Source organism: Coenobita brevimanus, chromosome 86 (genome assembly GCF_032717465.1).
Source record: "Coenobita brevimanus isolate Jiangsu-jjx chromosome 86, ASM3271746v2, whole genome shotgun sequence".
Lineage (NCBI taxonomy): Eukaryota > Metazoa > Arthropoda > Malacostraca > Decapoda > Coenobitidae > Coenobita > Coenobita brevimanus.
In genome coordinates this window covers 7,420,342-7,443,745 of record NC_137039.1, presented here as the reverse complement: position 1 = coordinate 7,443,745, position 23,404 = coordinate 7,420,342, and the positions used below count along the sequence as shown (strand labels likewise).

Below are 23,404 nucleotides of genomic sequence, written 5' to 3'. Positions count from 1 at the left end.
CAGAATCGGAAGTTTTGAAGGCTTATGAAGTAGCCAATTCCGAATGTGGAAAGGCGAATTTGCCGTTACAGAGCTGGAATACAAATTCACCGCTTTTGAGGAATAAAATACAAGAGGACTATCCAGATACTGACATTCCCAAAATTCAAAATGTGTTAGGTCTTAACTGGGATACAACAGCTGATGTAATAAGTTTGAAACCAATTAAGTTCTCTGATGTCACTCTCACCAAGAGGTCCTTGTTAAGTCAGGTTTCCAAGCTATTTGACCCATTAGGATTGGTCAGTCCTATAGTTATTAGGGGCAAATGTTTAGTACAGGAGGCTTGGCGAGAAAAATTAGACTGGGACACTGAATTAGGTGAGACATATGTGGAACAATGGGAACAGATTAGAAAGGAGTTTGAAACTACATCAAGCATATGTATTCCCAGGAAAATAAACAGTAATGAGAAGTCGCACTTACACATATTTTGTGATGCTTCTCAGAAGGCTTATGGAGCAGTAGCTTATTGCGCAACAGGACAGGATAGTAAGATTATAATGTCCAAAGCCAGAGTTGCGCCAATTAAAAGAAAGAACCCTACCTCAAATGGAATTGGCTTCCATAGAAGTAGGAACTAAATTGGCCAGGTATATAACCATTACTCTTGATACTCAATTTGAGGACATTTACATATGGACCGACAGTGAGATTTGTCTTTACTGGATAGGGAAGGAAGACAGTAAAATTCCTTTCGTCCGTAATAGAGTGAAGACTATTAAAGAGCTGTCTTCCAAATTTAATTTCATGCATGTGTCCTCCAAACAAAATCCAGCTGATCTGCTCTCGAGAGGTTCGACCGTAAGGAGACTGATCAAAGATAATTTGTGGTTTAAAGGTCCTAAATGGTTACTCACTAAGGATTGGCCTGAACAGAAACAGTACAGTATTGCCGAGGTTAGTGTAGTGAACTTGGATCCAGTAGTACCTGAGCCAGAAGTGATTGACATCAGCCGATTTTCATCAATAAGACAACTTCTAAATACTACTAAATTGGTTGTTGAATTTTTGAATAAGAAGGTGGGGTTTCAGAAATTAGATCCCCTAGAATACTGGCTGAAAAGAGTACAAAGAAATTCTTACGGGGAAATATATAAACTTTTAGGCCAAGACATTGGAAAAGGGAATAAGCTGATGAAGAATTTAGGCTTGTTCTTAGACGGAAAAGGTCTGATAAGATGTCGAGGCCGATTGGTAAAGGCTGACTTGCCCATCCAAACCAAACATCCCATTTTATTACCTAAGAGTGGATGCTTTGTACAACTTATTATAAAGGAAGCCCATGATTCCACTCTCCATGGAGGTGTACCGCAGACCTTAGCCCAAATTCGGGAAAGGTACTGGATTCCTAAGGGTAGACAGGTTATTAAAAAATATCTCAAAAACTGCATCATTTGTAGGAGGTATGAGCAGCGACCTTATATCTACCCAGGACCACCAGCCCTACCGAAGGATAGGGTGAACATAAGTCGGCCCTTCCATATAACAGGAGTGGACTACACAGGGGCTATAACTGTTACGGGTGAAGAAACTCCCCATAAAGTTTACATTTGTTTATTTACTTGTGCCTACACAAGGGCAGTCCATCTAGAGTTAGCGGAAGACCTAAGCTCAGAGACATTCCTCAATGTCTTTCGCAGATTTGCCGCTAGAAAGTCTTGTCCTGGCAAGTTAATAAGCGACAACGGAACTAATTTCGTTGGAGCAGCTCCCATACTGTTGAACATAATGAACGACCCGAAGGTTAAGTCGGCGCTGGGAATCAGAAATTGTATTTGGCAGTTCACAGCTCCAAGAGCTCCATGGCAAAATGGATTTACCGAAAGAATGATTGGTATTGTCAAGAACTGCCTGAGGAAAACATTACATAGAACTAAGATCACGAGAGAAGATTTAAGAACAGTAATAACTGAAATTGAAGCCAGGATTAATAATAGACCTCTGACTTATCAAGATGACACTAGCGACTCTCTAGAGGCCTTAACACCGGCTCACATGTTACATGGCAGGAAGCTCCATCCAATGCCTTGTGTGGATATCCAGGAAGAAGTTGATGATCCTAACATAGAAAATAATGATTTAGGACAACACCTTCAGGAGGGATATCAACGTCTGAAAAGGGTGCTGGATACATGGAATAGACATTGGAGCAAAGAGTATCTTTTGAGCCTACGAGAGAGGTTTTATGGAGCTCAAGCTGCCAGCAACAAATCGGTTATTAACATAGGAGATGTGGTCTTAGTGAAGACTGAACAGCCAAGATCCCAGTGGCCATTAGCTAAAGTGATCTCCACACACCCAGATTCTGAAGGGGTGCTGAGACTCGTAAAAATAAAATGCAGGGGACATACCAGTATAAAAACTATTGATAAACTGGTACCCCTTGAGTTAGCAACCACTCCGGATCCAGAGAATGGTGAAGATCAAACGGGTCAAGAGGCGCGACCTAGTAGGGCCGCAGCACAGGGTTCTCGACAACTATGGAGGGAACTCTTGGCTAAGGGTCATATTACATGATACAACGGATCATTTTCCGCCGGCCCCAAAACTGTGGGAAATATTTTCCCCCAGAGCAGTTGCGCTCTCTAAATTTATCATAGTTTATCCCTGGTTAAAGGCAGAGGACGTAGAGACTGTTGTTAATTATTCAAGCGGTTTTAATAACCCAGAAAACGACGTTCTCCTTAATAATTCTTGTTATTGATAAATTAAATGCTACTGCATTTAACCCCCGTGGAGAACTATGCATTGTAAATACATGTAATTATGTGGTATTTTCCACTGACCTAAGCTGCGTCTGCGCGATAGGTGACGTGGCAAGCAGGGAAAGATTTCACTGTTAAGGCAGATGTGGAATTAAGATATTTACATAGTTAAAGGGAATAATTGGTCTAACTTTAATTTAAGTGGAACTAAGATTAATTTGTTAGATTTACCCTGTACATATCATGATGTAATTTGACTGTATTTAGTACTGTAAATAATTAAGAGTTGGCAACCCACAATTCGATGAAGGGTTAGGGTTTGCCGCGTTCACCCACTCTGCTCCTAGCTCTCGTGGAGTTAGCACGTTGTACATACACACCATAAGGACGCTTGCTTGCCCAAGCAACGATACCAGGCAGCCTCATCGTCATCGGTTAACGATCACTCCCTCTTCATATAGCTAAGTAACCTTTACGAATTGGCCAATTCAAGGGGGGATTAGCGAAGAGATAAGATAGAAGATAGTATTGTAGGTGAGTTAAATTTAATTTACGTATCACCTAACTCTGAGACTTGTTTGATTTACTTAGACAACTTTAGGGAAGAGTAACGACCTACGAGTTGTGTACCGAGAAAATTCTTGCATAGCGGTGTCCCGGCAGGGATACCGACTTGGATACATTTAACATTTTTCACATTTTGGTGCTCAGAAAGAGGGCCCCGATTTGTTTAACAGAATTACTCTACATTTTTCACACACCCTCTTAGTCAGTCTTTCATTCTCCATCCTCTCCACATGTCCAAACCACCTCAGTGTATTTCTCCTAATCTTTTCAACCACATCCACATCTACCCCACAACGTTCCTTCACTTCTTCATTCGTCAACCTGTCCCTCCATGTCACTCCACATGCTCCTCTCAAGTAACTCATTTCCACTGCTCTCACTCTTGACTTGTTCCCCTCTTGCAAGGTCCACGCCTCGCTTCCATACGTCAGGGTAGGGATCACAATACCATCATGCAGTGACTTCTTAACTTCCATACTCACCTCCCTATTTCTCATCACTGCTTTCAGTGTGCCAACAACCTTCCTTCCCTGCTGTACCCTTTCACGTACTTCATCCCCCAAAGTTCCATCCTTACTCATCACACTACCCAAGTACTTGAATGCACTCACATTCTCCATATCCTCACCATCCAACCTCACTTCACACTCTGTGACTTCATTCCTCTCAAACACCATAACTTTACTTTTGTTTACATTAACTTTCAGCTTCCTCCTCCTACACAGTCCCAAATTCATTCACCAAACCTTGCAACTCCCATTCATCTTCACTCAACAATACTGTATCATCAGCAAACAGCAACACCGGAAGCTTCCAAATCTCACCCTCATTCATTAGGGCCACCCCCACATCCACTGCCCTACCTTGTACCTCCTCCTTTACGACCCCATCCATATATATAGTAAACAGCCATGGAGACATTACACACCCCTGTTTCAGTCCCACATTGAGATCAAAGAACTCACTCAGCTCACCATCCACTCGCACCGTAGCCCTTAGCTCCCTCGTACATACTTTTCACAGCACTCAACAATTTCCCCTCCACTCCATATATTCTTAATATTCTACCTGCTAAAATGCAAATTAATTTTCTTTAAGGACTAAATACATGCAAAATGAGGGCTCATTAGGCAGTGTATTTAAATTCATGGAGATTCTTGTCTAATGGCAGCTCTTGTTGCAGGTCCACAGCTGAAATTGACTCTGCAAAGCAGACCTAAGCAGTGTGGTCATCAGGGAGCCACCTGAGTAATATATACATGGTAAAGTGTTGACAGATATATAGGCACATGTTGTGTTGTCCCAGTACAGTACTGTACATCCTACATGAGGTGCCTCTTCCAAATATATGTGGCATATACTCTCTGTTCATAATGTCTTTCATGGTAAGAAGAATGAATCACTGGATGACTGGTAGGAGGTGATCCAGGATCATTTAGCTGTTGTGATATCCTTTGTATTTACTGCTGTACAACTGCTGCATAGACACTGGATAAGAACTGGTAAAATAAGGAACCCAGTGGTATTTTAGACTGCATTAACAGCTTAAAACTCAGCAGTGAACTATTTAAAAATATGGTTACATAGTACTTACAAGTGCAGAAGCAGTTATTGTTCTGTAATAATGAACTTTGTATCAGCAGTATTGTTCAGTGGAGACTAGTTTATGGCAGGAATTAAGAGAGTTTGGGGGAATCTCATGACAGGGTGATAAAGGAAGAACCAGATGTAAAGATATATAGAGTCTAGAGGTGGATGACAAAATAATGGAGGTGGTAAAGGAAGAACCCGGTCTAAAGTTAGAGTGTGAAGTGCGTAACAGAATAATGGAGGTGGTAAAGGAAGAAACAGATGTAAATTTAGAATGTGAGGTGGATGACAAAATATTGGAGGTGGTAAAGGAAGAACCAGATGTAAATTTAGAATGTGAGGTGAATGACAAAATACTGGAGGTGGTAAAGGAAGAATCAGATGTAGAGTCAGAGTGTGAGGTGGGTGACAAAATATTCCTCAGTGACAATGAGACTGTCCTGGACACAGTGTCCTCAGCTCAAGTTAAGCAGTTCAGATGTTTAGAGTGTGGTAAAGCATTTCCTTTTAAGAGCCGTCTTATCCGACATGCAGTTATTCATTCAGGAGTGAAGAATTTTAAGTGTGATGAATGTGGTAAACAGTTTACACAGAAGGCTGATCTCACTAAACACCTATTAATTCATTCAGGAGTGAAGAATTTCAAGTGTGATGAATGTGGTAAACGATTTACACAGAAAAGTCAGTTCAACAAACACCTATTAATTCATTCAGGAGTGAAGAATTTCAAGTGTGATGAATGTGGTAAACAGTTTACACAGAAGGGTAATCTCACTCAACACCTATTAATTCACTCAGGAGTGAAGAATTTCAAGTGTGATGAATGTGGTAAACAGTTTACATGGAAGGGTAATCTCACTCAACACCTATTAATTCATTCAGGAGTGAAGAATTTTAAGTGTAATGAATGTAGTAAACGATTTACACAGAAGAGTGATTTCAACAAACACCTATTAATTCATTCAGGAGTGAAGAATTTCAAGTGTGATGAATGTGGTAAACAGTTTACACAGAAGGGTAATCTCACTCAACACCTATTAATTCATTCAGGAGTGAAGAATTTTAAGTGTGATGAATGTGGTAAACTATTTACACTGAAGGGTGATTTCAACAAACACCTATTAATTCATTCAGGAGTGAAGAATTTCAAGTGTGATGAATGTGGTAAACAGTTTACACAGAAGAGTAATCTCACTCAACACCTATTAATTCACTCAGGAGTGAAGAATTTCAAGTGTAATGAATGTGGTCAACGGTTTACATGGAAGACTGACCTCACTCAACACCTATTAATTCATTCAGGAGTGAAGAATTTCAAGTGTGATGAATGTGGTAAACAGTTTACACAGAAGGGTAATCTCACTCAACACCTCTTAATTCATTCAGGAGTGAAGAATTTCAAGTGTGATGAATGTGGTAAACAGTTTACACGGAAGGGTAATCTCACTCAACACCTATTAATTCATTCAGGAGTGAAGAATTTTAAGTGTGATGAATGTGGTAAACTATTTACACTGAAGGGTGATTTCAACAAACACCTATTAATTCATTCAGGAGTGAAGAATTTCAAGTGTGATGAATGTGGTAAACAGTTTACACGGAAGGGTAATCTCACTCAACACCTATTAATTCATTCAGGAGTGAAGAATTATAAGTGTGATGAATGTGGTAAACTATTTACACTGAAGGGTGATTTCAACAAACACCTATTAATTCATTCAGGAGTGAAGAATTTCAAGTGTGATGAATGTGGTAAACAGTTTACACAGAAGACGGGTCTCACTCAGCACCTAGTAATTCATTCAGGAGTGAAGAATTTCTAAGTGTGATGAATGTGGTAAACTATTTGAGAATAAAAGTAATCTCACTCATCACCTATTAATTCACTCAGCAGTGAAGAATTTCAAGTGTGATGAATGTGGTAAACAGTTTACATGGAAGACTGGTCTCACTCAACACCTATTAATTCATTCAGGAGTGAAGAATTTTAAGTGTGATGAATGTGGTAAACTATTTACACAGAAGGGCGATTTCAACAAACACCTATTAACCCGCCCCGCCCCAACCACTTTCTCACCAATGGTACCCCCCAATCCCGACCATTTTTGGACCCAAATTTTTTTTGCTAAAACTTTCGCTTTTGGTCAGAAACAATGGTCAGTCACAAAGAAATTGTTCCCTGGGGTCCATAATTGCCCTAAACAGGTATGCCTTGTCACACCTGGTACCTTGTTCTCTGTAGGTGGTCTGAGCCTCTATAACGTTTTCTATGGTATTATAAGTCTGGGAAACCAATGAAAGTAAGTAGATATGTATTTATTACAAACATAAAAACATGTGATAAAAGAGTAAATTGGATTTTATACAAAAATAGAGCTGAAATAAGCATTGTACCATCGTGCGAAAACTTGAGCAAAATCGGGCAGACTGGTCACGATGAATCGCTAACATTCGAAAATCATGATACATATCATTTTTTTTACTTACATAATATTTCTACAATAACATTATACCATTTTACATTTTATTGAACTGTTTTTACGTATTCACAGGCCTTTCGATAACATTTAGCGTAATGTTAGCGCATTATTTACGTAGTTGAGTGACCTCGCTGTGACTGTTGTTTCAACTCGTATTGTGTTTTTTCTACTTACATATTACTTTCCTAATAACATTATACACTTTTCAACTTTATAGAACTGTTTTGAGATAATTTCAGGCCTTACGTAAATATTTAGCGTAATAATAGCGCATAATAACACGCACGGTGAAGTCGCTATGACTACTATTTCAACTTACAACCTATTTTTGTACTTATATAATAATTCTCCACTAACATTGCACATGTTTACACTTGATATAATTGATATCACATAATTTCAGACCTTACGATTCAACTGAGTGTCATATTAGCGCGTACTTACACAGTGAGTGTTATCGCGATATCATTTGTTTCATCTTACACCAGTATTCAACTTATAAATTACCTTACTACTAACATTACAACAAATTCCACTTTATATAATTCCTATCACATACTGACCAGAATGTTCTACTGAGCGTAATATTTTCACAGATTTACACAGTCGGTGTACTCATGACATCAATTATTATAACTTACACTATTTTTCAACTTATACGTTTTATTCATGCTAACATTACACCCGTTTCCACTTTATATTCTTGCTATCACATATTTACTGACCAGAGTATTATACTGAGCGTCATATTTTCGCAGATTTATACAGTGGGTGTAGTTTTCATATCACTTCGTTCAACTTACACTATTTCTCAACTTATACATTACTTTCCTGCAAACATTACACCCATTTCAAGTTTATATAAGACTTGGCACATACTGACTGGCCTTACCATTATACTGAGCGTCATATCGCCATCCCACACAGTTTCAGTAGTGTAGGAAGTTATGTTACTCTCTGAAACATGGCTGAAGGCACAACGCAACATTGGTGGTGGTTGGGGAGGTGGAGAGCGGCGCCTTTCATCACTCGCACTTCTCTTCCCTCTCCCTTTTCCTTTACCCTTTCCCTTCCCTTTCCTTCCTTTCCCCACATCCTGGGGCTGTGTGGAGGAAGCTTGGGAATATTGTATGGTGAAAGACGTGCTGGGGAGTGGCTCCACCTCCTCTCCCCTAGGCCTACGTGCACCACGTGCTCGTGCTGCCTCCCTCACACCACTTCCCTTTCACCCCGCACTCCCACCACACCACTTTCGCCTTCCCCAGACAAAACACTAGGCCATACTTTATTTGCCTTCTCGCCCCACCTTCTGATCCTCGGGGTGAGATTTTTTCCTTCCCCAACCACGAGGCAACATCATGTCCTAAGCCGCTGTCATCGTCATCGTCCTCATCCTCATCCTCATCCTCATCAGAATCTCTAGGGGGTGGAGAGAGGTCCATGCAGGTGTTTTGGGTGCAGGCTGGCCTTCCCTTGCCTTACGATACGTGACATACCGCTTTTTCCGGGGCGAAGGGACCTCCTCATCACTGCTTGTTATTTCCTCCTCAGGCTGCACGTAATCTCGATCCACCACATCATCAAGTGGAGAATCACTATCTCCAGTGAAGGCATCCAGGGCGGATTGTATTTCGTCGTCTGAGAGACCTTTACGCGCCATGTCTGACCTGGGTCACTGCTAACAGGTGAGTGACCGAGACAAGGGCGATCGCAGGTCACGCGGGGTCTGGGACGCTGCCCGCCTGGGGGCAGGTAGGGGAGGCTTGGGTACGTGGGCGAATCGAAAATCTCGCGCGAATTTTGAAAATTGTGGAAATTATGAACCTTGCAATTGCAGGACATTGAAGTACGTCAACGGGATTAGCTGTGACATAACGTGAGGACGTGGAAGTACGTCAATGGGATTGGCAGTGACATAACGTGAGGACGTGGAAGTACGTCGACGGGACGCCGTGGGTTAATTCATTCAGGAGTGAAGAATTTCAAGTGTGATGAATGTGGTAAACAGTTTACATGGAAGACTGGTCTCACTCAACACCTATTAATTCATTCAGGAGTGAAGAATTTCAAGTGTGATGAATGTGGTAAACTATTTGCACATAAAGGTAATCTCACTCATCACCTATTAATTCATTCAGGAGTGAAGAATTTCAAGTGTGATGCATGTGGTAAACGATTTACACAGAAGAGTGATTTCAACAAACACCTATTAATTCATTCAGGAGTGAAGAATTTCAAGTGTGATGAATGTGGTAAACAGTTTGTGATGAATGTGGTAAACAGTTTGGCCAGAGAAGCAGTCTCACCAAACACCTATTAAATCATTGTGGTGGGAAGAGCTTCTAGTGTGCTGAATGTGGTAAACGGTTGACTCAGTTGATGTCATCTGACACTGTTTAATTCATTAATCTGCCCCGTGCCAGTGCCTTTTTAAAATGGTCTGACGTAATTGTGCGCTCAGTGCCAGTGCTGTTTTAAAGCAGTCTTGATTTTAAAAATTCATTGTGACCGCAATTTTCAAGCTAGGCGCGCAAGAATTGGTGTGCTTGTAGGGCAACCCTTCCTCTATCTGCTCTCAGGTGGCCTGGCCCATACACCCATGCGTTACCGCCTCACGCTCACTCTGCCTCACTCTGCTTGTGTTAGTCACACAGTGCAGTGATGTCTCGCCGTGGTCTCTCTGACGAGGAGATTCAGGACCTCCGTAGGGTTCCCTACACTGGGGAAAGCGATTTGGAGGATGACGACGTGCATGATAAGGACTACATCCAGCCTGAGGAGGAAAGTAGTAGTGATGATGAAATTCCCTCACTTAGAAAATCCAGGTATGTGGGCTGCACTAGGGCAACATGTGGTAGGAGGCCACCTGCATGTTGTTGTCTTGCACGTCACGACAATGAGGAGGAAAGGGAGGAGGAAGGTAGTCCTGTGGTTGAGGGGTGATTGGGGAGGCAAAGGATTTCACCACGTGGGGAGGAAATGTGGAAGATTTGGGAAAGCTCCATTGTTGGAGTAGAGTGACTCATCTTGCCCGCGCTCTCCTTTGCCCCCACGTGACCCAGCTCAGCCCAGCACCTCAGGACAAAGTCTTCCCGCCTTCCCCACACACAGCACCTCACGTGAAACTCTCCCCCATTCCTCACACTTCCCCATGCTTTCCCACAGCCCGAGGAACATGGAGGTGATGATGATGATGAGGAAATGACGTGGGAGTGGGAGGACGGTAGTGAATTTGTCCCCCACATTCACCCGTTCATCCACGAAAATGAAGCCGGGTGTAGTGTCCCTGAACTTCACCATACCTCCAGTAGGCTTGACTTTTTCTGGAACTACATTCCCGTGGAGTTTGTTTAGAAGATTGCTGCCCTGACCAACGCCTTTGCTGCATTTGAACGTGGGGGAACAACACAGGCACAACACAGCCGATTGTTTGAACCTGACGTGACCCTGGGTGAAATGTATGTGTTCCTAGCACTTGTGCTTTTGATGGGGATATTGAAAAAAAATCAGCTTCCCTTGTATTGGACTGTGGATCCAGTAATGGTGACACCATTTTTTGGCAAGGTGATGGGAAGGAATCATTTTCAGTACATCCTGAGCCACCTTCATTTTTTTGACACCCTTGACCCTGCAAACGCAAAGAACACAGACAGGATGAGGAGGATACGTCTGGTTTTTGATCACCTTCGAGAGAAATTCCGTACCTCCTTCTCTCCATACCGAGACCTTGTTATAGACAAGAGTCTAGTGCAATGGACAGGTAATATTGCTTTTCGTCAGTATATTCCCAGCAAAAGACACAAGTTTGGCTTCAAAATCTTCGTGATGTGCGACTGTAAGACTGGATATGTACAGGACATAGTCCTGTACACAGGTGTTCAGATGGACATCACAGAAGATAGAAGTTTGGGACTCTAAGGGGCTGTGGTAAAAACGATGATTGAGGAATACCTTCATCGTGGGCATGTCTTATACCTCAATAATTGGTACACAAGCCCCCTTCTCGCCAGGTACCTTCACCTGCAGGAAACTGGTCTGTGCGGCACCGTAAAGAAGAACCGTTGGCACATGGTGAAGGTGAGAAGGAAGCTTCAGAAAAAACGAGGTTGTTTTTTACAAATCACATAATATCCTTGCAACAGCCTGTCACCACAACCACGAAGTATTCCTCCTCTCGTCTGTTCATTGGCCTCTTGTACACCGCACAGACAGTGTAGATTACAGGGCAGAAGGGCAGCACCACGTCTGGAAACCAGAACCTGTCCTGGCGTATAATGTGAATATGTGACAGGTGGATCAATCAGATGCCATAATTTCCAGTGTTAACTGTGCCAGGCCCACGATGAAGTGGTATAAAAAATTATTCTTCCATCTCCTCGACATCACCGTCCTCAACGCTCGCTATCTCCGCGCACATACCACTGGCATCCAGGAGACCTTCGAGGGCTATATTCGTGAGCTGGTGCAGGAAATAGTGGGGGAATATGGGGAAGACAGAAGTGCTGCTCGCCACTGCCACACCTCTCCGCCTCACCTCTAGACACTTCCCCAAAATCGTCCCTCCAAGTGGAACACGTCAGAATCCCCAGTGGAGGTGTCACGTATGTGCAAACGGTACTGTAAGGCCACATATTTAGCAGAAGGACTCAAGGTATATGTGTACAGAGTGTGATGTAGGACTGTGCCTATACCCATGCTTCAAGGAGTACCACACTCTTGCTAACTATTGAGAAACAATAGTGTGGTAACGACGAGCGATAAAAAGACACTCAAAAAGTGTTGTAAATACGAAAAAAGATGCACAGAAAGTGTTATAAGTACTGCATACAGTGATGATATGTTGTAAATATTTTCTCGTAAGTGTAAGTACTGAACGTTGTGGAACAAAGTTTTACATATGTTCTCGTAAGTGTTAGACCATGTATTCACAGTGAGATGATCAAAAATACTCTGGTAATGTCTGTGTATACTGAAGGCATGTAGAGGTGTGTGGTATGTAGGAGGACTGCTGGGCCTTGATAGCAGGCTGTGAAGCCTATGCCCAGAGTCGGACACATAAAAAAAAAAAAAATAAAAAAAATAATAATAATTTACTGTAAGTGAAAGGGCTGTACATTGTGAAGTCAAGTTATGCATATTTTCTCGTAACTGTAAGAAAATGCATTCATAGTGATACGTATAGTGTTGCATGAGTAAGTGATTCTTTTCCCCCCAAAACACGATTTCCTTATGAAATACAGTAATAAGATTTTTTTTTTCTTTTGTGGGTGTGAAGTGGACAGAAAATTGTTAAAACCATTTCTATACCTTCCCTGAGTCACGTTGGCGAGAATACCTGAGTTTACCTTGCATAGAAAACGGGTTTTCTCTCACTGCCGCTGGGGATTCCCCGCCTGCTCACACCTGCGGGCAGCTGGACGGACTATGAAAAATGCACTTCCAGCCTCTGGTGAGTTTTTTTATGGTTAAATTCATTTTTTTCACATCAAAATCTATCATTTTAGCAACAAAAAAAAAAAAAAAATTTGGCCGGCAGGGGGGTGGCACTGAGGGTTGAAGTGGCCGGCACGCAGCCGGTTAAGGGTTGAAGAAATTCAAGTATGATGAATGGGGTAAATAGTTTGAAGTCCTCTCCAGTATCAGTTCAGGAGTTAAAAAATTTGAAATGTGGTGACTGGAAAACTGTTCAGAAAAAATTCTTATTCACTTGGCACGTGACAGTTCCTTCAGGTATGATAACAATTACATGGTTATGATAAATGTGGCAAAGGTTGTAGAAGGAATCAGGCTTTAACCATGTATGGTGCCATTCACTAACAAGTGATGGAGAAGACATGTTTTATCTCTTAGGCTGGATTGCCAGTTTAATAGAAAATGTTTAAAAAGTTGGTTGTAGGAAAAAAAAAAATACATGTGAGTGCTTAGGTCTGAAGTGCCCCTTTAGCTACTGTTGGTACTTGTGGCTGGCCACACCTAATGCAGCGTGTGATACGATCTACTGAGCCAAGACATTATTAACTATGGGTGATAATCAGTGATAGGTGGGGCACTCACCATCAACTCACTCGATGTAGTGCTGCTGTTGGGTGTCTGCCCTTTCCTTTCCTCCATCCTTCATTTCTTCCATCCTCTTTTCTCTCTTTCCTTCATTCTTTTGTTTTTGATTGGAGATATGAATGGAAAAGAAGGAAATGTGAAGGTGGATGGAGTAGTTGGTGAGTGGGGTGCGCCTGCAGAGATGGATGAGAATGGCAGTGCTTTAGTGGACATTTGTGCCGGGAGGGGGTTGGTGATAGCCAATACCCTCTTCAGGGACAAAATGATCCATAGGTATACGTGGCGAGAGATGAGAAGGGTTGGTGGTGAATTGAATGAACGGAAGGCAGTGATTGATTATGTGTGTGTGGATGGAAGAATGAGAAGGTGTTTACTGGATGCAAGAGTATATACAGGTCGGGGGAGTGAACTTTCTGACCACCACTTGGTGGTGGTCAGAATCGAAGTCCAAATGAAATGAAGAAATAGAAGAAAGGAAGGACAGGAGGAAGTAGTGCATACAAGGAGGGTGGAAATCTTACAAGAGGAGGAAGAAAAGGCAGAATTTAAGAGGGAAGTGGAGGAGTGATTGGGTAAATATGGATTGGAGCAGATGGGGGACGTGAAAGGTGTGTGCAAGATATTCACAGAAGAAATCTGTGCAGCATGTGAGGTGGTATGTGGGGTGAAGAGAAGGCAAAAAAGGGTGCAGAAAACAGCATGGTGGAATGAAGAGGTGAGAGAGACTGTGGCACAAAAGAAGAAAGCATGTAGTGTGTGGATGAGAAATGGGTGTGGAAGAAGTTGAGAGACGGAAGAGAGAGTTATATGTAGAGAGGAAAAGAGAAGTAAAAAGATTAGTAAGAAAGAGTAAGAAGAGAGTGGATGAAGAATTTTGAAGGAATTTGAGTGTAAGGTGGATGTAACGTACAGTAAGACAATTTTCTGGACAGAGGTAAAGAGAGTTAGACAGGGTGGCAAAGAAGTTAGTTGGGGAGTGAAAGATGAAAGTGGTAGATTACTAGTGGAGAAGGGAGAAAAAGTGAGCAGATGGAGAGAACACTTTGAGGAGTTGTTGAACATAGAGAATCAAAGTAATGCAAATATAAGTGACTGGGGAATGGCTGGGAGAAGGAGGGATGTGAGAAGAGAGGAAGAAATCAGTAGGATGAAAGTTGTGGAAGCAATGAAGAAAGTTAAAATGGGGAAAGCCCCAGGAATTGATAGAATGTGTGGTGAAATGCTGAAGCATGGGGAAGAGATAGTAGTAAAATGGATGTGGAAGATGTGCAGATTGGCCTGGGAGTAAGGTAGAGTCATGGAGGATTAGAAGTCAGCTATAATTATTCCCCCTGTACAAAGGAAGAGGTGAAAAAGAAGTGTGTGGTAATCATTGGGGCATTTGTCTTCTTACTGTAATACGAAAAGTATATGGTAAGACTTACTGACAGAGTTAGGAATATAACAGAGGAATTAGTTGGAGAACGGGGAGGCTTTAGGAAGGGAAGAGGTTGTGTAGATCAGATATTCATTCTTAAATCTTTAGTGTAAAAGTTTCTAGAGAAGGGAAAGAAGTTGTATGCGGCCTTCATGGATTTCAAGAAAGCATATGAGAGGGTGGATAGACAAGGATTGTTGAAAGCGTTAATACTATATGGAGTAGATGGGAAGTTGTTGAATGCCATGAATATGTATGAGGGTGCTAAGGCTGCAGTGCATGTGGATAGTGAACTGAGTGAATTTTTCTATTTGAAGGTTGAATTGAAACAGGGATGTGTCATGTTTCCATGGTTGTTCAATCTGCATATGGACAGGGTTATAAAAGAGATACAAGGTAGGGTAGTGGATGTTGGAGTAGCCCTGGTGAGAGAGTGCAGTGTTTGGAAACACGCTGTACTGTTGTTTGCAAATGATACTGTATTGTTAAGTGAAGACGAAGGGGAGCTGCAAGGCTTGGTGAGTGAGTTTGGGAGAGTGTGTAGCAAACGGAATCTGAAGGTGAATGTAGGGAAGAGTAAAGTGATGGTCTTTGAGAGAGGTGAAGTCAGTGAATGTACAGCGAGGTTGGATGGTGAGGAATTGGAAAATGTGAGTACGTTTAAGTACTTAGGTAGTGTGAGGAGTAAGGATGGAGGTTTGGAGGGTGAAGTGCTTGAAAGGGTACAGCAGGGAAGAAAGGTTGCTGATTCTTTGAAAGCAGTGATAAGAAACAGGGAAGTGAGCATGCAAGTGAAAAAGTTACTACATGACAGTATTGTGATACCAACTCTAACGCATGGAAGTGAAACTTGGACGTTATTGGAAGGACACAAGTCAAGAGTGAGAGCAGTGGAAATGAGTTATTTAAGAGGAGCCTATGGAGTCACATGGAGAGACAGGCTGACGAATGAGGATATAAAGGAGCGTTGTGGTGTGAATGTGGATGTGATAGGAAGTGTTATGAGGAACACACTGAGGTGGTTTGGCCATGTGGAGAGGATGGGGGGTGAGAGACTGACGAAGAGAGTGTATGTGAGTGAGATGGAGGGGGAAGAGGGAGGGGTAGGCCGAGGATGAGATGGAGGGATAGGGTGGAGAGGTATATGAGTGAGGGGTGTGTGAGTTGGGAGCAGGGGAGTGAAATGGCGGGGGACAGGGCGACATGGAGGTGTTCGTGGCCACCCCAAATGGGATTGAAGCGTCTGGGAATAGATGGATAGATAGTGCATTTGTCCAGAGACACAGAGCAGCAATCATATCCTTCCCCATAAATAACTGAAAACAGTCAAGGATACTCATAGGATGGCTTTGATGATGTAGAATAATACTTGGATATACATCAGGAAAATCAGTGTCATATGTAAGGAGAGGGTTATGTCTGGTGTCAGAAAAAGGGTCAGAAAGAAGTGTAAAGTGTGTGGCAGTGCTGGCAACTGCACTGGTTGGGAGGGAGGGGGGCTACATGACTCGTCACTGGCCGCAGACAACGTCTCAATACTCTCATCATCACTACTCTCAGTTTCAACTTCACTAACATTGTCTGGGTCAAATTCAGTATCATCACTTTCCACTGAATCATCAGAGAACTCAAAATCACTCATTGACCCACCGTCATATTCATCCTCACTATCAGACAGTGGTAACTGCTCCATAACTGCGTAATGAATCACACAGTATTCTCCCCTCACGCAATGCAAGTGGTACTGAATTTGAGGGAAGCCAGTGACTGATATATATAGTCCTGGGAGGCATGTGTTGCCAAATATATGGGATGTTAATTTGGTAAATATAAATGAAATATTATGATTGGTGTGTAGAAATTGCATCACAGAATTGGCAGTACATGAGTGGTCAAAGTTCATAACATTTCACTGACGTATGGATCACACCACCAGGGGCTGGAGCTCTTTGTTTACAAACACAGACACAACTGCCACCACGTGGATGCACATAACCCATAAACCGAGTCCCTGGGAGCCCTGTACACACACAGGTTATAACTATCATATGCGTGTCATGGGGGGCACACTCGGTAGGGCATGTGCGCATGAAATTGTGACACACACGTGACACAACACATTTCCGGTAATGATGGGGTTAATGTACAGTGATTTTTCTTTACCCACACTTTACCTGTAAACACTGAACAGCAAGTGTACAGTAATGTATAGGCAGTGTACAGTATAGTGCAGGATTTTGGTGGTTATCAATAATTATCTGTGCCAGGGGTGGAATGCATTTTTTTTTTTAATGTTTATTGTACATGCAACTTTTCTGTACTGTTTGCTTTGTTATTCTCTGATATGTAGTATTTACCCTAATGTAACAGGTAATGTACAGTGTGAGTTCCCGTTACCCACATTTTCCTTATAAATACTGAATGACAAATGAACATAGATTTATCCAAGGCCTACTTGCAGTCTTTCATTGCAGTGTAATTACTCCCAGAAAGATTAGAATAAACATAATTTATCTAAAGCCTATTTCAGTCTTTATTTGGAGTGCAATTACTCCCAGAATTGTAAGAATAAACACATCAGTTAGTAAATAGAGCATTTATTGAGAAAAAGAACCATTTAGACCTACCAGTATGTTATTGTGTATGAGTATACAGCCAAACAATGCTGTATATTTAACAATCTTTGTTCGGTAAAAGCCACAATGCCTTGGAAATTACTAAACAGCACGGTGTTGGGCTATAACATCAAGGGTTTGGTACCATTTTCAGTAGTTAGTTATATCAAGGGTGCACTGTATTAGGAGAGGGCTGTTCACTGTGATAGTTGTACAGCAGTACAGGGCATTCATTTAGTACACAATAAACTGGGCAGCAAGGTGCACTATATCCTGCACAACATCTGTACACAAAAATATTGTACATGTATGTACAGTACCCTTGCATCCAACACGGTAATATTTTCATGCACAGGTCCCGTGTTGGACCAAAAACGTGTTGGACAAACAACAGAGCTTATGGGGAAAAATGAATTATGTCAGCAACCCTAGGAAAAGTCACCCTAAATACGTACCATATACCTTTACATATATTGGTACTACTGTAATTATAATAAATGGTGTTGTACTATGAATGATAACTTACCTTTTAGGATAGTGTTGGTGGGTTTGCTGGGAATGGAAGGTGGTATCCGAGGCTGTAGGTAGTCCTACTGGGTCCCCGGAGGATGGCTGCTGGCATCACTAGCGGGTAATGGCTGCTGCTCCTCCTCAACCTTCCTCATAAATCCTGTGAAATCACACTCAGAATCACTGTCCTAATCCTCATGCATGGAAGATCCTGCTTCTGCCTGTCTTAGCACTCCGTAAGCCTGCACTGCTGCCAGGATTTTGTCTTGGTTTTTTATTATGGTCCTCATGCTGGCATCATTCACGTCGTAGGCCTTGGCGATGTCTACTTTCCTCTCCCTTTTCTTCTTCCTCTCAATGATTTCTAGCTTGGTGGCCTGAGGGAGATGCCGCCACTTCTTGGGGTTCTCAGAAGGCTTCCTAGGCATCGTGAGCAGGATAAAATGCAGTAGCAAGGGCGGAAAATGCAGCGAGAAAAAAGCACCTTCCAATGCAAATTATGCGACTGAGTGGCACTGTGGCGTGAGAAATTTAAACAAAACATCATGCGAGAGCAGAAGCATTTTTGATTGGGTGACATCACGATCACGTCACAATAGCGGGTGGGGGAGGCAACTTGATCAGAAGTTTTGATTGGCTGTCAGCATCACAGGAACATCCAGTATGACCGTGTTGGACCGGGGGTGATCTTGCTAGAGGCGAACTCTTCGGATTTTGCCCACTTCTCGGAGCTCTGTGCGTGTTATGCTAATGCACCCATGTTACAGTAATTAAATTGTATTAAATCGTACTAATTTTTTGCTCTCAGTGCTGGACAAACACGTGTTGGACGTGAGGGTACTGTACTGTTGGTCTTGCAACTTACCTTTTTTATAATACATTTTATTATGGGATAATTGTGTTTAACCCGCCGCGTCCCGGAGACGTGAATTCACGTCCTCACATGATGTGCACTCATATCTCGGAGACGTAAATTAACACGGCAACATTGCAAGGTCCCTAATTTGCACAATTTTCAATTTTCGCGAGTGATTTCACGAGTGATTTTTGGCACGTATACACGGGACACCTTCCTCTATTCCTCTACAAGATGCCAAGCAGGGACAATGCCTTACACCGCATAACCTCTCCCCTCCCCCTGCACGCCATTATCTCGGCAATTCACCTGTTACCAGTGACCTGGCCAATAAAGACATTCAGGGCCAGAGTGATTCCTCAATCGATGACAATGTGGAGGACAAAGTTTACATAGCATTAGAGGAAGAAACAGTCAGAAATGATGATCAGGTAATGTGGTAAAAAAAGGTCATGAATGGTGATGAGTTAGTGAGTGAAACAATGCATATAATGCCTATGTTACTGTTTGAAAACCTCTTGTACTACATATAAATTCGTACCAAGTAATTAAATAAATACTGTTTATGAGTGGATAAAATAGTTACCCTCCCATAGAACTCGTTTTCTTTGGTGCCAGCCTGTTAGAAAACCCAGTCAGGTAAGGAGGAACTCGTACCTGGATCGAGTATTTTAAACCTCAGGTGAGCGATTTCTGTCAAGTGGGGTTGGTGGAGGATTAGTGCCCCTCCCTGTAAAACAATTAACTCTAAGCCATTGGCCACCCCGTCTGGGATACATGGCGTCTGGCAATGAATGAATGAATGAATGTGAGCGATTTCTCTGTGAATTTTCGATGTTTCTCACCAAAAGCGGATGTTTGAGCCAAAAAAAAAAAAAAGGTCCAAAAATGTTGTGACTGGGGCCTACCACTGCCCAGGAAACATTGGGATGGGGCGGGATATGGCTAGTGCACCACCTTGTAGTGAGAGTGTGCTTTAAGTGTTTTTAATTTACTGGGGCAGGTCTAATGGAACACAATTTTTACAGTGCTTTTGATTCAAGATTTTCCTTTATATTTGTCTTATAGGGGGGGGGGAGGGCACTTTAACTGCAAGGTAGAGCACTGGCTGGGTGCTTAAATCACTAATGTCAAGCATGTCATGAAAAATATAAGGCAAAAATCAAGTAAGATATGTCACCCTTGATAGCATTAGTACATGATATGTTTGCAGTGCACATTTTTCACCAACACAGTGTATTTTTTCACCCAAATTACCATGCACTAGGAGATGTCCAGCGTAATAGGAACAGCTTACATACAAATAAATGCATATTATGAAGGCATGTAATCAGAGGGTATGATGGAACTAGGCAGCAAGGCAAGATATGATAAAGTTTTAATGGTTGTGAAAGAAAAAGATGCGGGAATGTGTTGAAAGTATATTAATTCATTCATTCATCATACAGTCCAGTGTTGCCCCATGAGAGGGCTAGGCAAGTTGGTCCTGGCATTTAAGATGTGAATGACCAGCCTCTTTCATCCCTGAATGTAATTATGTGAGCAATAAACTCCAACCATCCTGTGGATATAAACCTGCACTGGCTCAGTCTGATTGGAGTGCCTTAATTACCCATTAAACCACCAGGCGCTATAATTTGGTTATATGTTACCACCCAGTATAGTAAATGGTTTCCTGGTGTACAGGAAACCATTTGGCTTGTCACTTAGTGTAGGGTCACCCGTGGACAGAAGGAAGAGGAATGGAAAGTATAACTACTGTATGTTGTTTTTGGGGTAGGATGTGATAATCATTTATGATGGCTGTATGACACCAATTGGTGGGAGGTGGGGCCCTTACCATCCACTGACTCGATGTAGTGCTGGTTTGGATGTCTGCCCTTTCCTCTCTTCCTTTCTCTTCTGTCTTTCTTTCCTTCATTCATTCCTCTTCCTTCTGCCTGTGGTGACTTTACACTTCCTCTTCTGATTTTCTTACCTTCATTCTTTCCTCCTTTTCCTGCCTATGGGTGACTTTACACTGAGTGACAAGCCAAATAGTTTCCTGTACACCAGGAAACCATTTACTATGCTGGGTGGTAACCATATAACCAAATTATGGCACCTGGTGGTTTAGTGGGTAATTAAGGCACTCCAGTCGGATTGAGCCAGTGAAGGTTTATATCCAATGGGTGGTTGGGGATTATTGCTCATGTAATGCCACTCAGGGATGAGTGAGGCTGGTCACTCTTATCTTCAATGTCAGAACCAACTTGCCTAGCCCAGGGTTCCTACGCTCCTCATGGGGCAACATAGGATTGGATGATGGATGGATGGATGATGCCACCAATAGGTTTTCAGAGTGTGATTTACTATGACACAAGATGTGCTGTTCCTATATTATGATGGGACAGTCATTCACAATGGGATGGCATCACAAACAAGGATTCAGATTGTGATTTAAAAGACAGTGTCCATGTTAGGACAGGACAGTCCTTCACAATGGCTTGGTGTTAACTAATTATGCCCAGTCAAGAGGCTACATGCAGGGGTAGATTAATCACTAGGCTGAATAACTCACAGCCAAGGCCCCCACCACTGAAAACAAAGAATAAAAAAAAAATCAAATAAATTGATATATAAATGATAACATTACAGTGACAGGCATCACACAAGACCTCATGATGGGGGCTGCTTCCCTGGGTAGGAGCCCCAATATCTGGTTTAGCCTACAACTGGTGGTCTCGCTACAGCCCCCAGAAAGTTAATGTGACCCTGATTACTTGGGCCTTATTCAAGGAGAGGATGTTAGTCCTCAGGACAGGGTCAAGCCATCCCACCCCATCCTGGAGTGGGATGGGTCGACCATCAGTGTCCTGGGATGGTACCAATGTGACTGCTCTCAACAGGGTAAAAGAATTCCTGGTAAAAGGATGGGCTACTAATCTGAAGACTGGGAATGGTGACCCAAGATTAGGGCTGACCCAACAAAGGTGGTAAGGGTCACTGCTGTAAAGATCTGGGAGGAATGCCAAAAGCTGTTAGTCCATCACAGGGCAGAAGCAATGTTCCTGCATCCATATCTACCCAAGGACACCCCTGAGGTGTTCACAGGCGAGGAGATTGAGGGAAGTTTAGAAAACCATCTTAGGGTAGCAGTGGCCAAGCATGGCAAAAATGAGACCGTAGTATCTATCGTGTGGTTAAGCCACGAGACAATGTTATCCACCCCATGTTTAAACCATTCAGGTCTCCAGGCCACAATCATGGCTGGATCAGTATGGGTCTCCTGGCCACAATCATGGCTGTATCAGTACGGGTCTCCTGGCCACGATCGTGGCTGTATCAGTATGGGTCTCATGGCCATGATCGTGGCTGTATCAGTATGGGTCTCATGGCCACGATTGTGGCTGTATCAGTATGGGTCTCATGGCCACGATTGTGGCTGTATCAGTATGGGTCTCAAGGCCACGATTGTGTCTGTATCAGTACGGGTCTCATGGCCATGATTGTGGCTGTATCAGTATGGGTCTCAAGGCCACGATTGTGGCTGTATCAGTATGGGTCTCATGGCCACGATTGTGGCTGTATCAGTATGGGTCTCATGGCCACGATCGTGGCTGTATCAGTATGGGTCTCATGGCCACGATTGTGGCTGTATCAGTATGGGTCTCATGGCCACGATTGTGGCTGTATCAGTATGGGTCTCATGGCCACGATTGTGGCTTGCCTATTTGCCTGCAACTCAAAACTGTGGCTGGTGAATGTTATCAGTAGTTCTCTCAATATTTTTTCATTTCCTGGGTATTACACAATCCAGTTGTGAAGAAATAAACACAGACTTATGATTTTAGGTTAGTAGGAGTGTTTCTCTGTCATTTTGTATACAGAAATGCACTGGCTTGAGACACCACACACCACTTGCTGTGCAGCTTCCCATGGTTATTGTGGCTCTTGTATGCTAAGTAAAGCCCTAATATTTTGTGGACAGATGAGTATTAGTTCCTTATGCATGAATATTGTGTGTGTTTCTAAATTTACAAACCTTGATTTTTTGGTCAAAAATGTGGTTTCTCAGGCTGGACCTATTTGTGGCCAGAAAGGGTTAAGCCACATGATGGTGCTATCCAGCCTGTGGTTAAGCCACATCATGGTGCTGTGGTTAAGCCACATGATGGTGCTATCCAGCCTGTGGTTAAGCCACATCATGGTGCTATCCAGCCTGTGGTTAAGCACATAATGGTGCTATCTAGCCTGTGGTTAAGCCACATGATGGTGCTATCCAGCCTGTGGTTAAACCACATGATTGTGCTATCCAGCCTGTGGTTAAGCCACATGATGGTGCTATCCAGCCTGTGGTTAAGCCTCATGATTGTGCTATCCAGCCTGTGGTTAAGCCATATGATGGTGCTATCCAGCCTGTGGTTAAACCACATGATGGTGCTGTGGTTAAGCCACATGATGGTGCTGTGGTTAAGCCACATAATGGTGCTATCCAGCCTGTGGTTAAGTACATAATGGTGCTATCCATCCTGTGGTTAAACCACATGATGGTGCTGTGGTTAAGCCACATGATGGTGCTATCC

The 23,404-nt window shown here is 42.7% G+C and overlaps 1 protein-coding gene across 1 annotated transcript; it reads left to right on the top strand.

Annotated features, from left to right (window-relative positions):
- Positions 1–4,687: 4,687 nt before the first annotated feature.
- Positions 4,688–9,704, top strand: LOC145410560 (uncharacterized). The gene is made up of 3 exons (XM_080280678.1): positions 4,688–4,699; positions 5,267–6,697; positions 9,534–9,704. Exons 1-3 carry the CDS (start codon positions 4,688–4,690, stop codon positions 9,702–9,704), a joined length of 1,614 nt encoding a protein of 537 aa, XP_080136804.1.
- Positions 9,705–23,404: the final 13,700 nt, after the last annotated feature.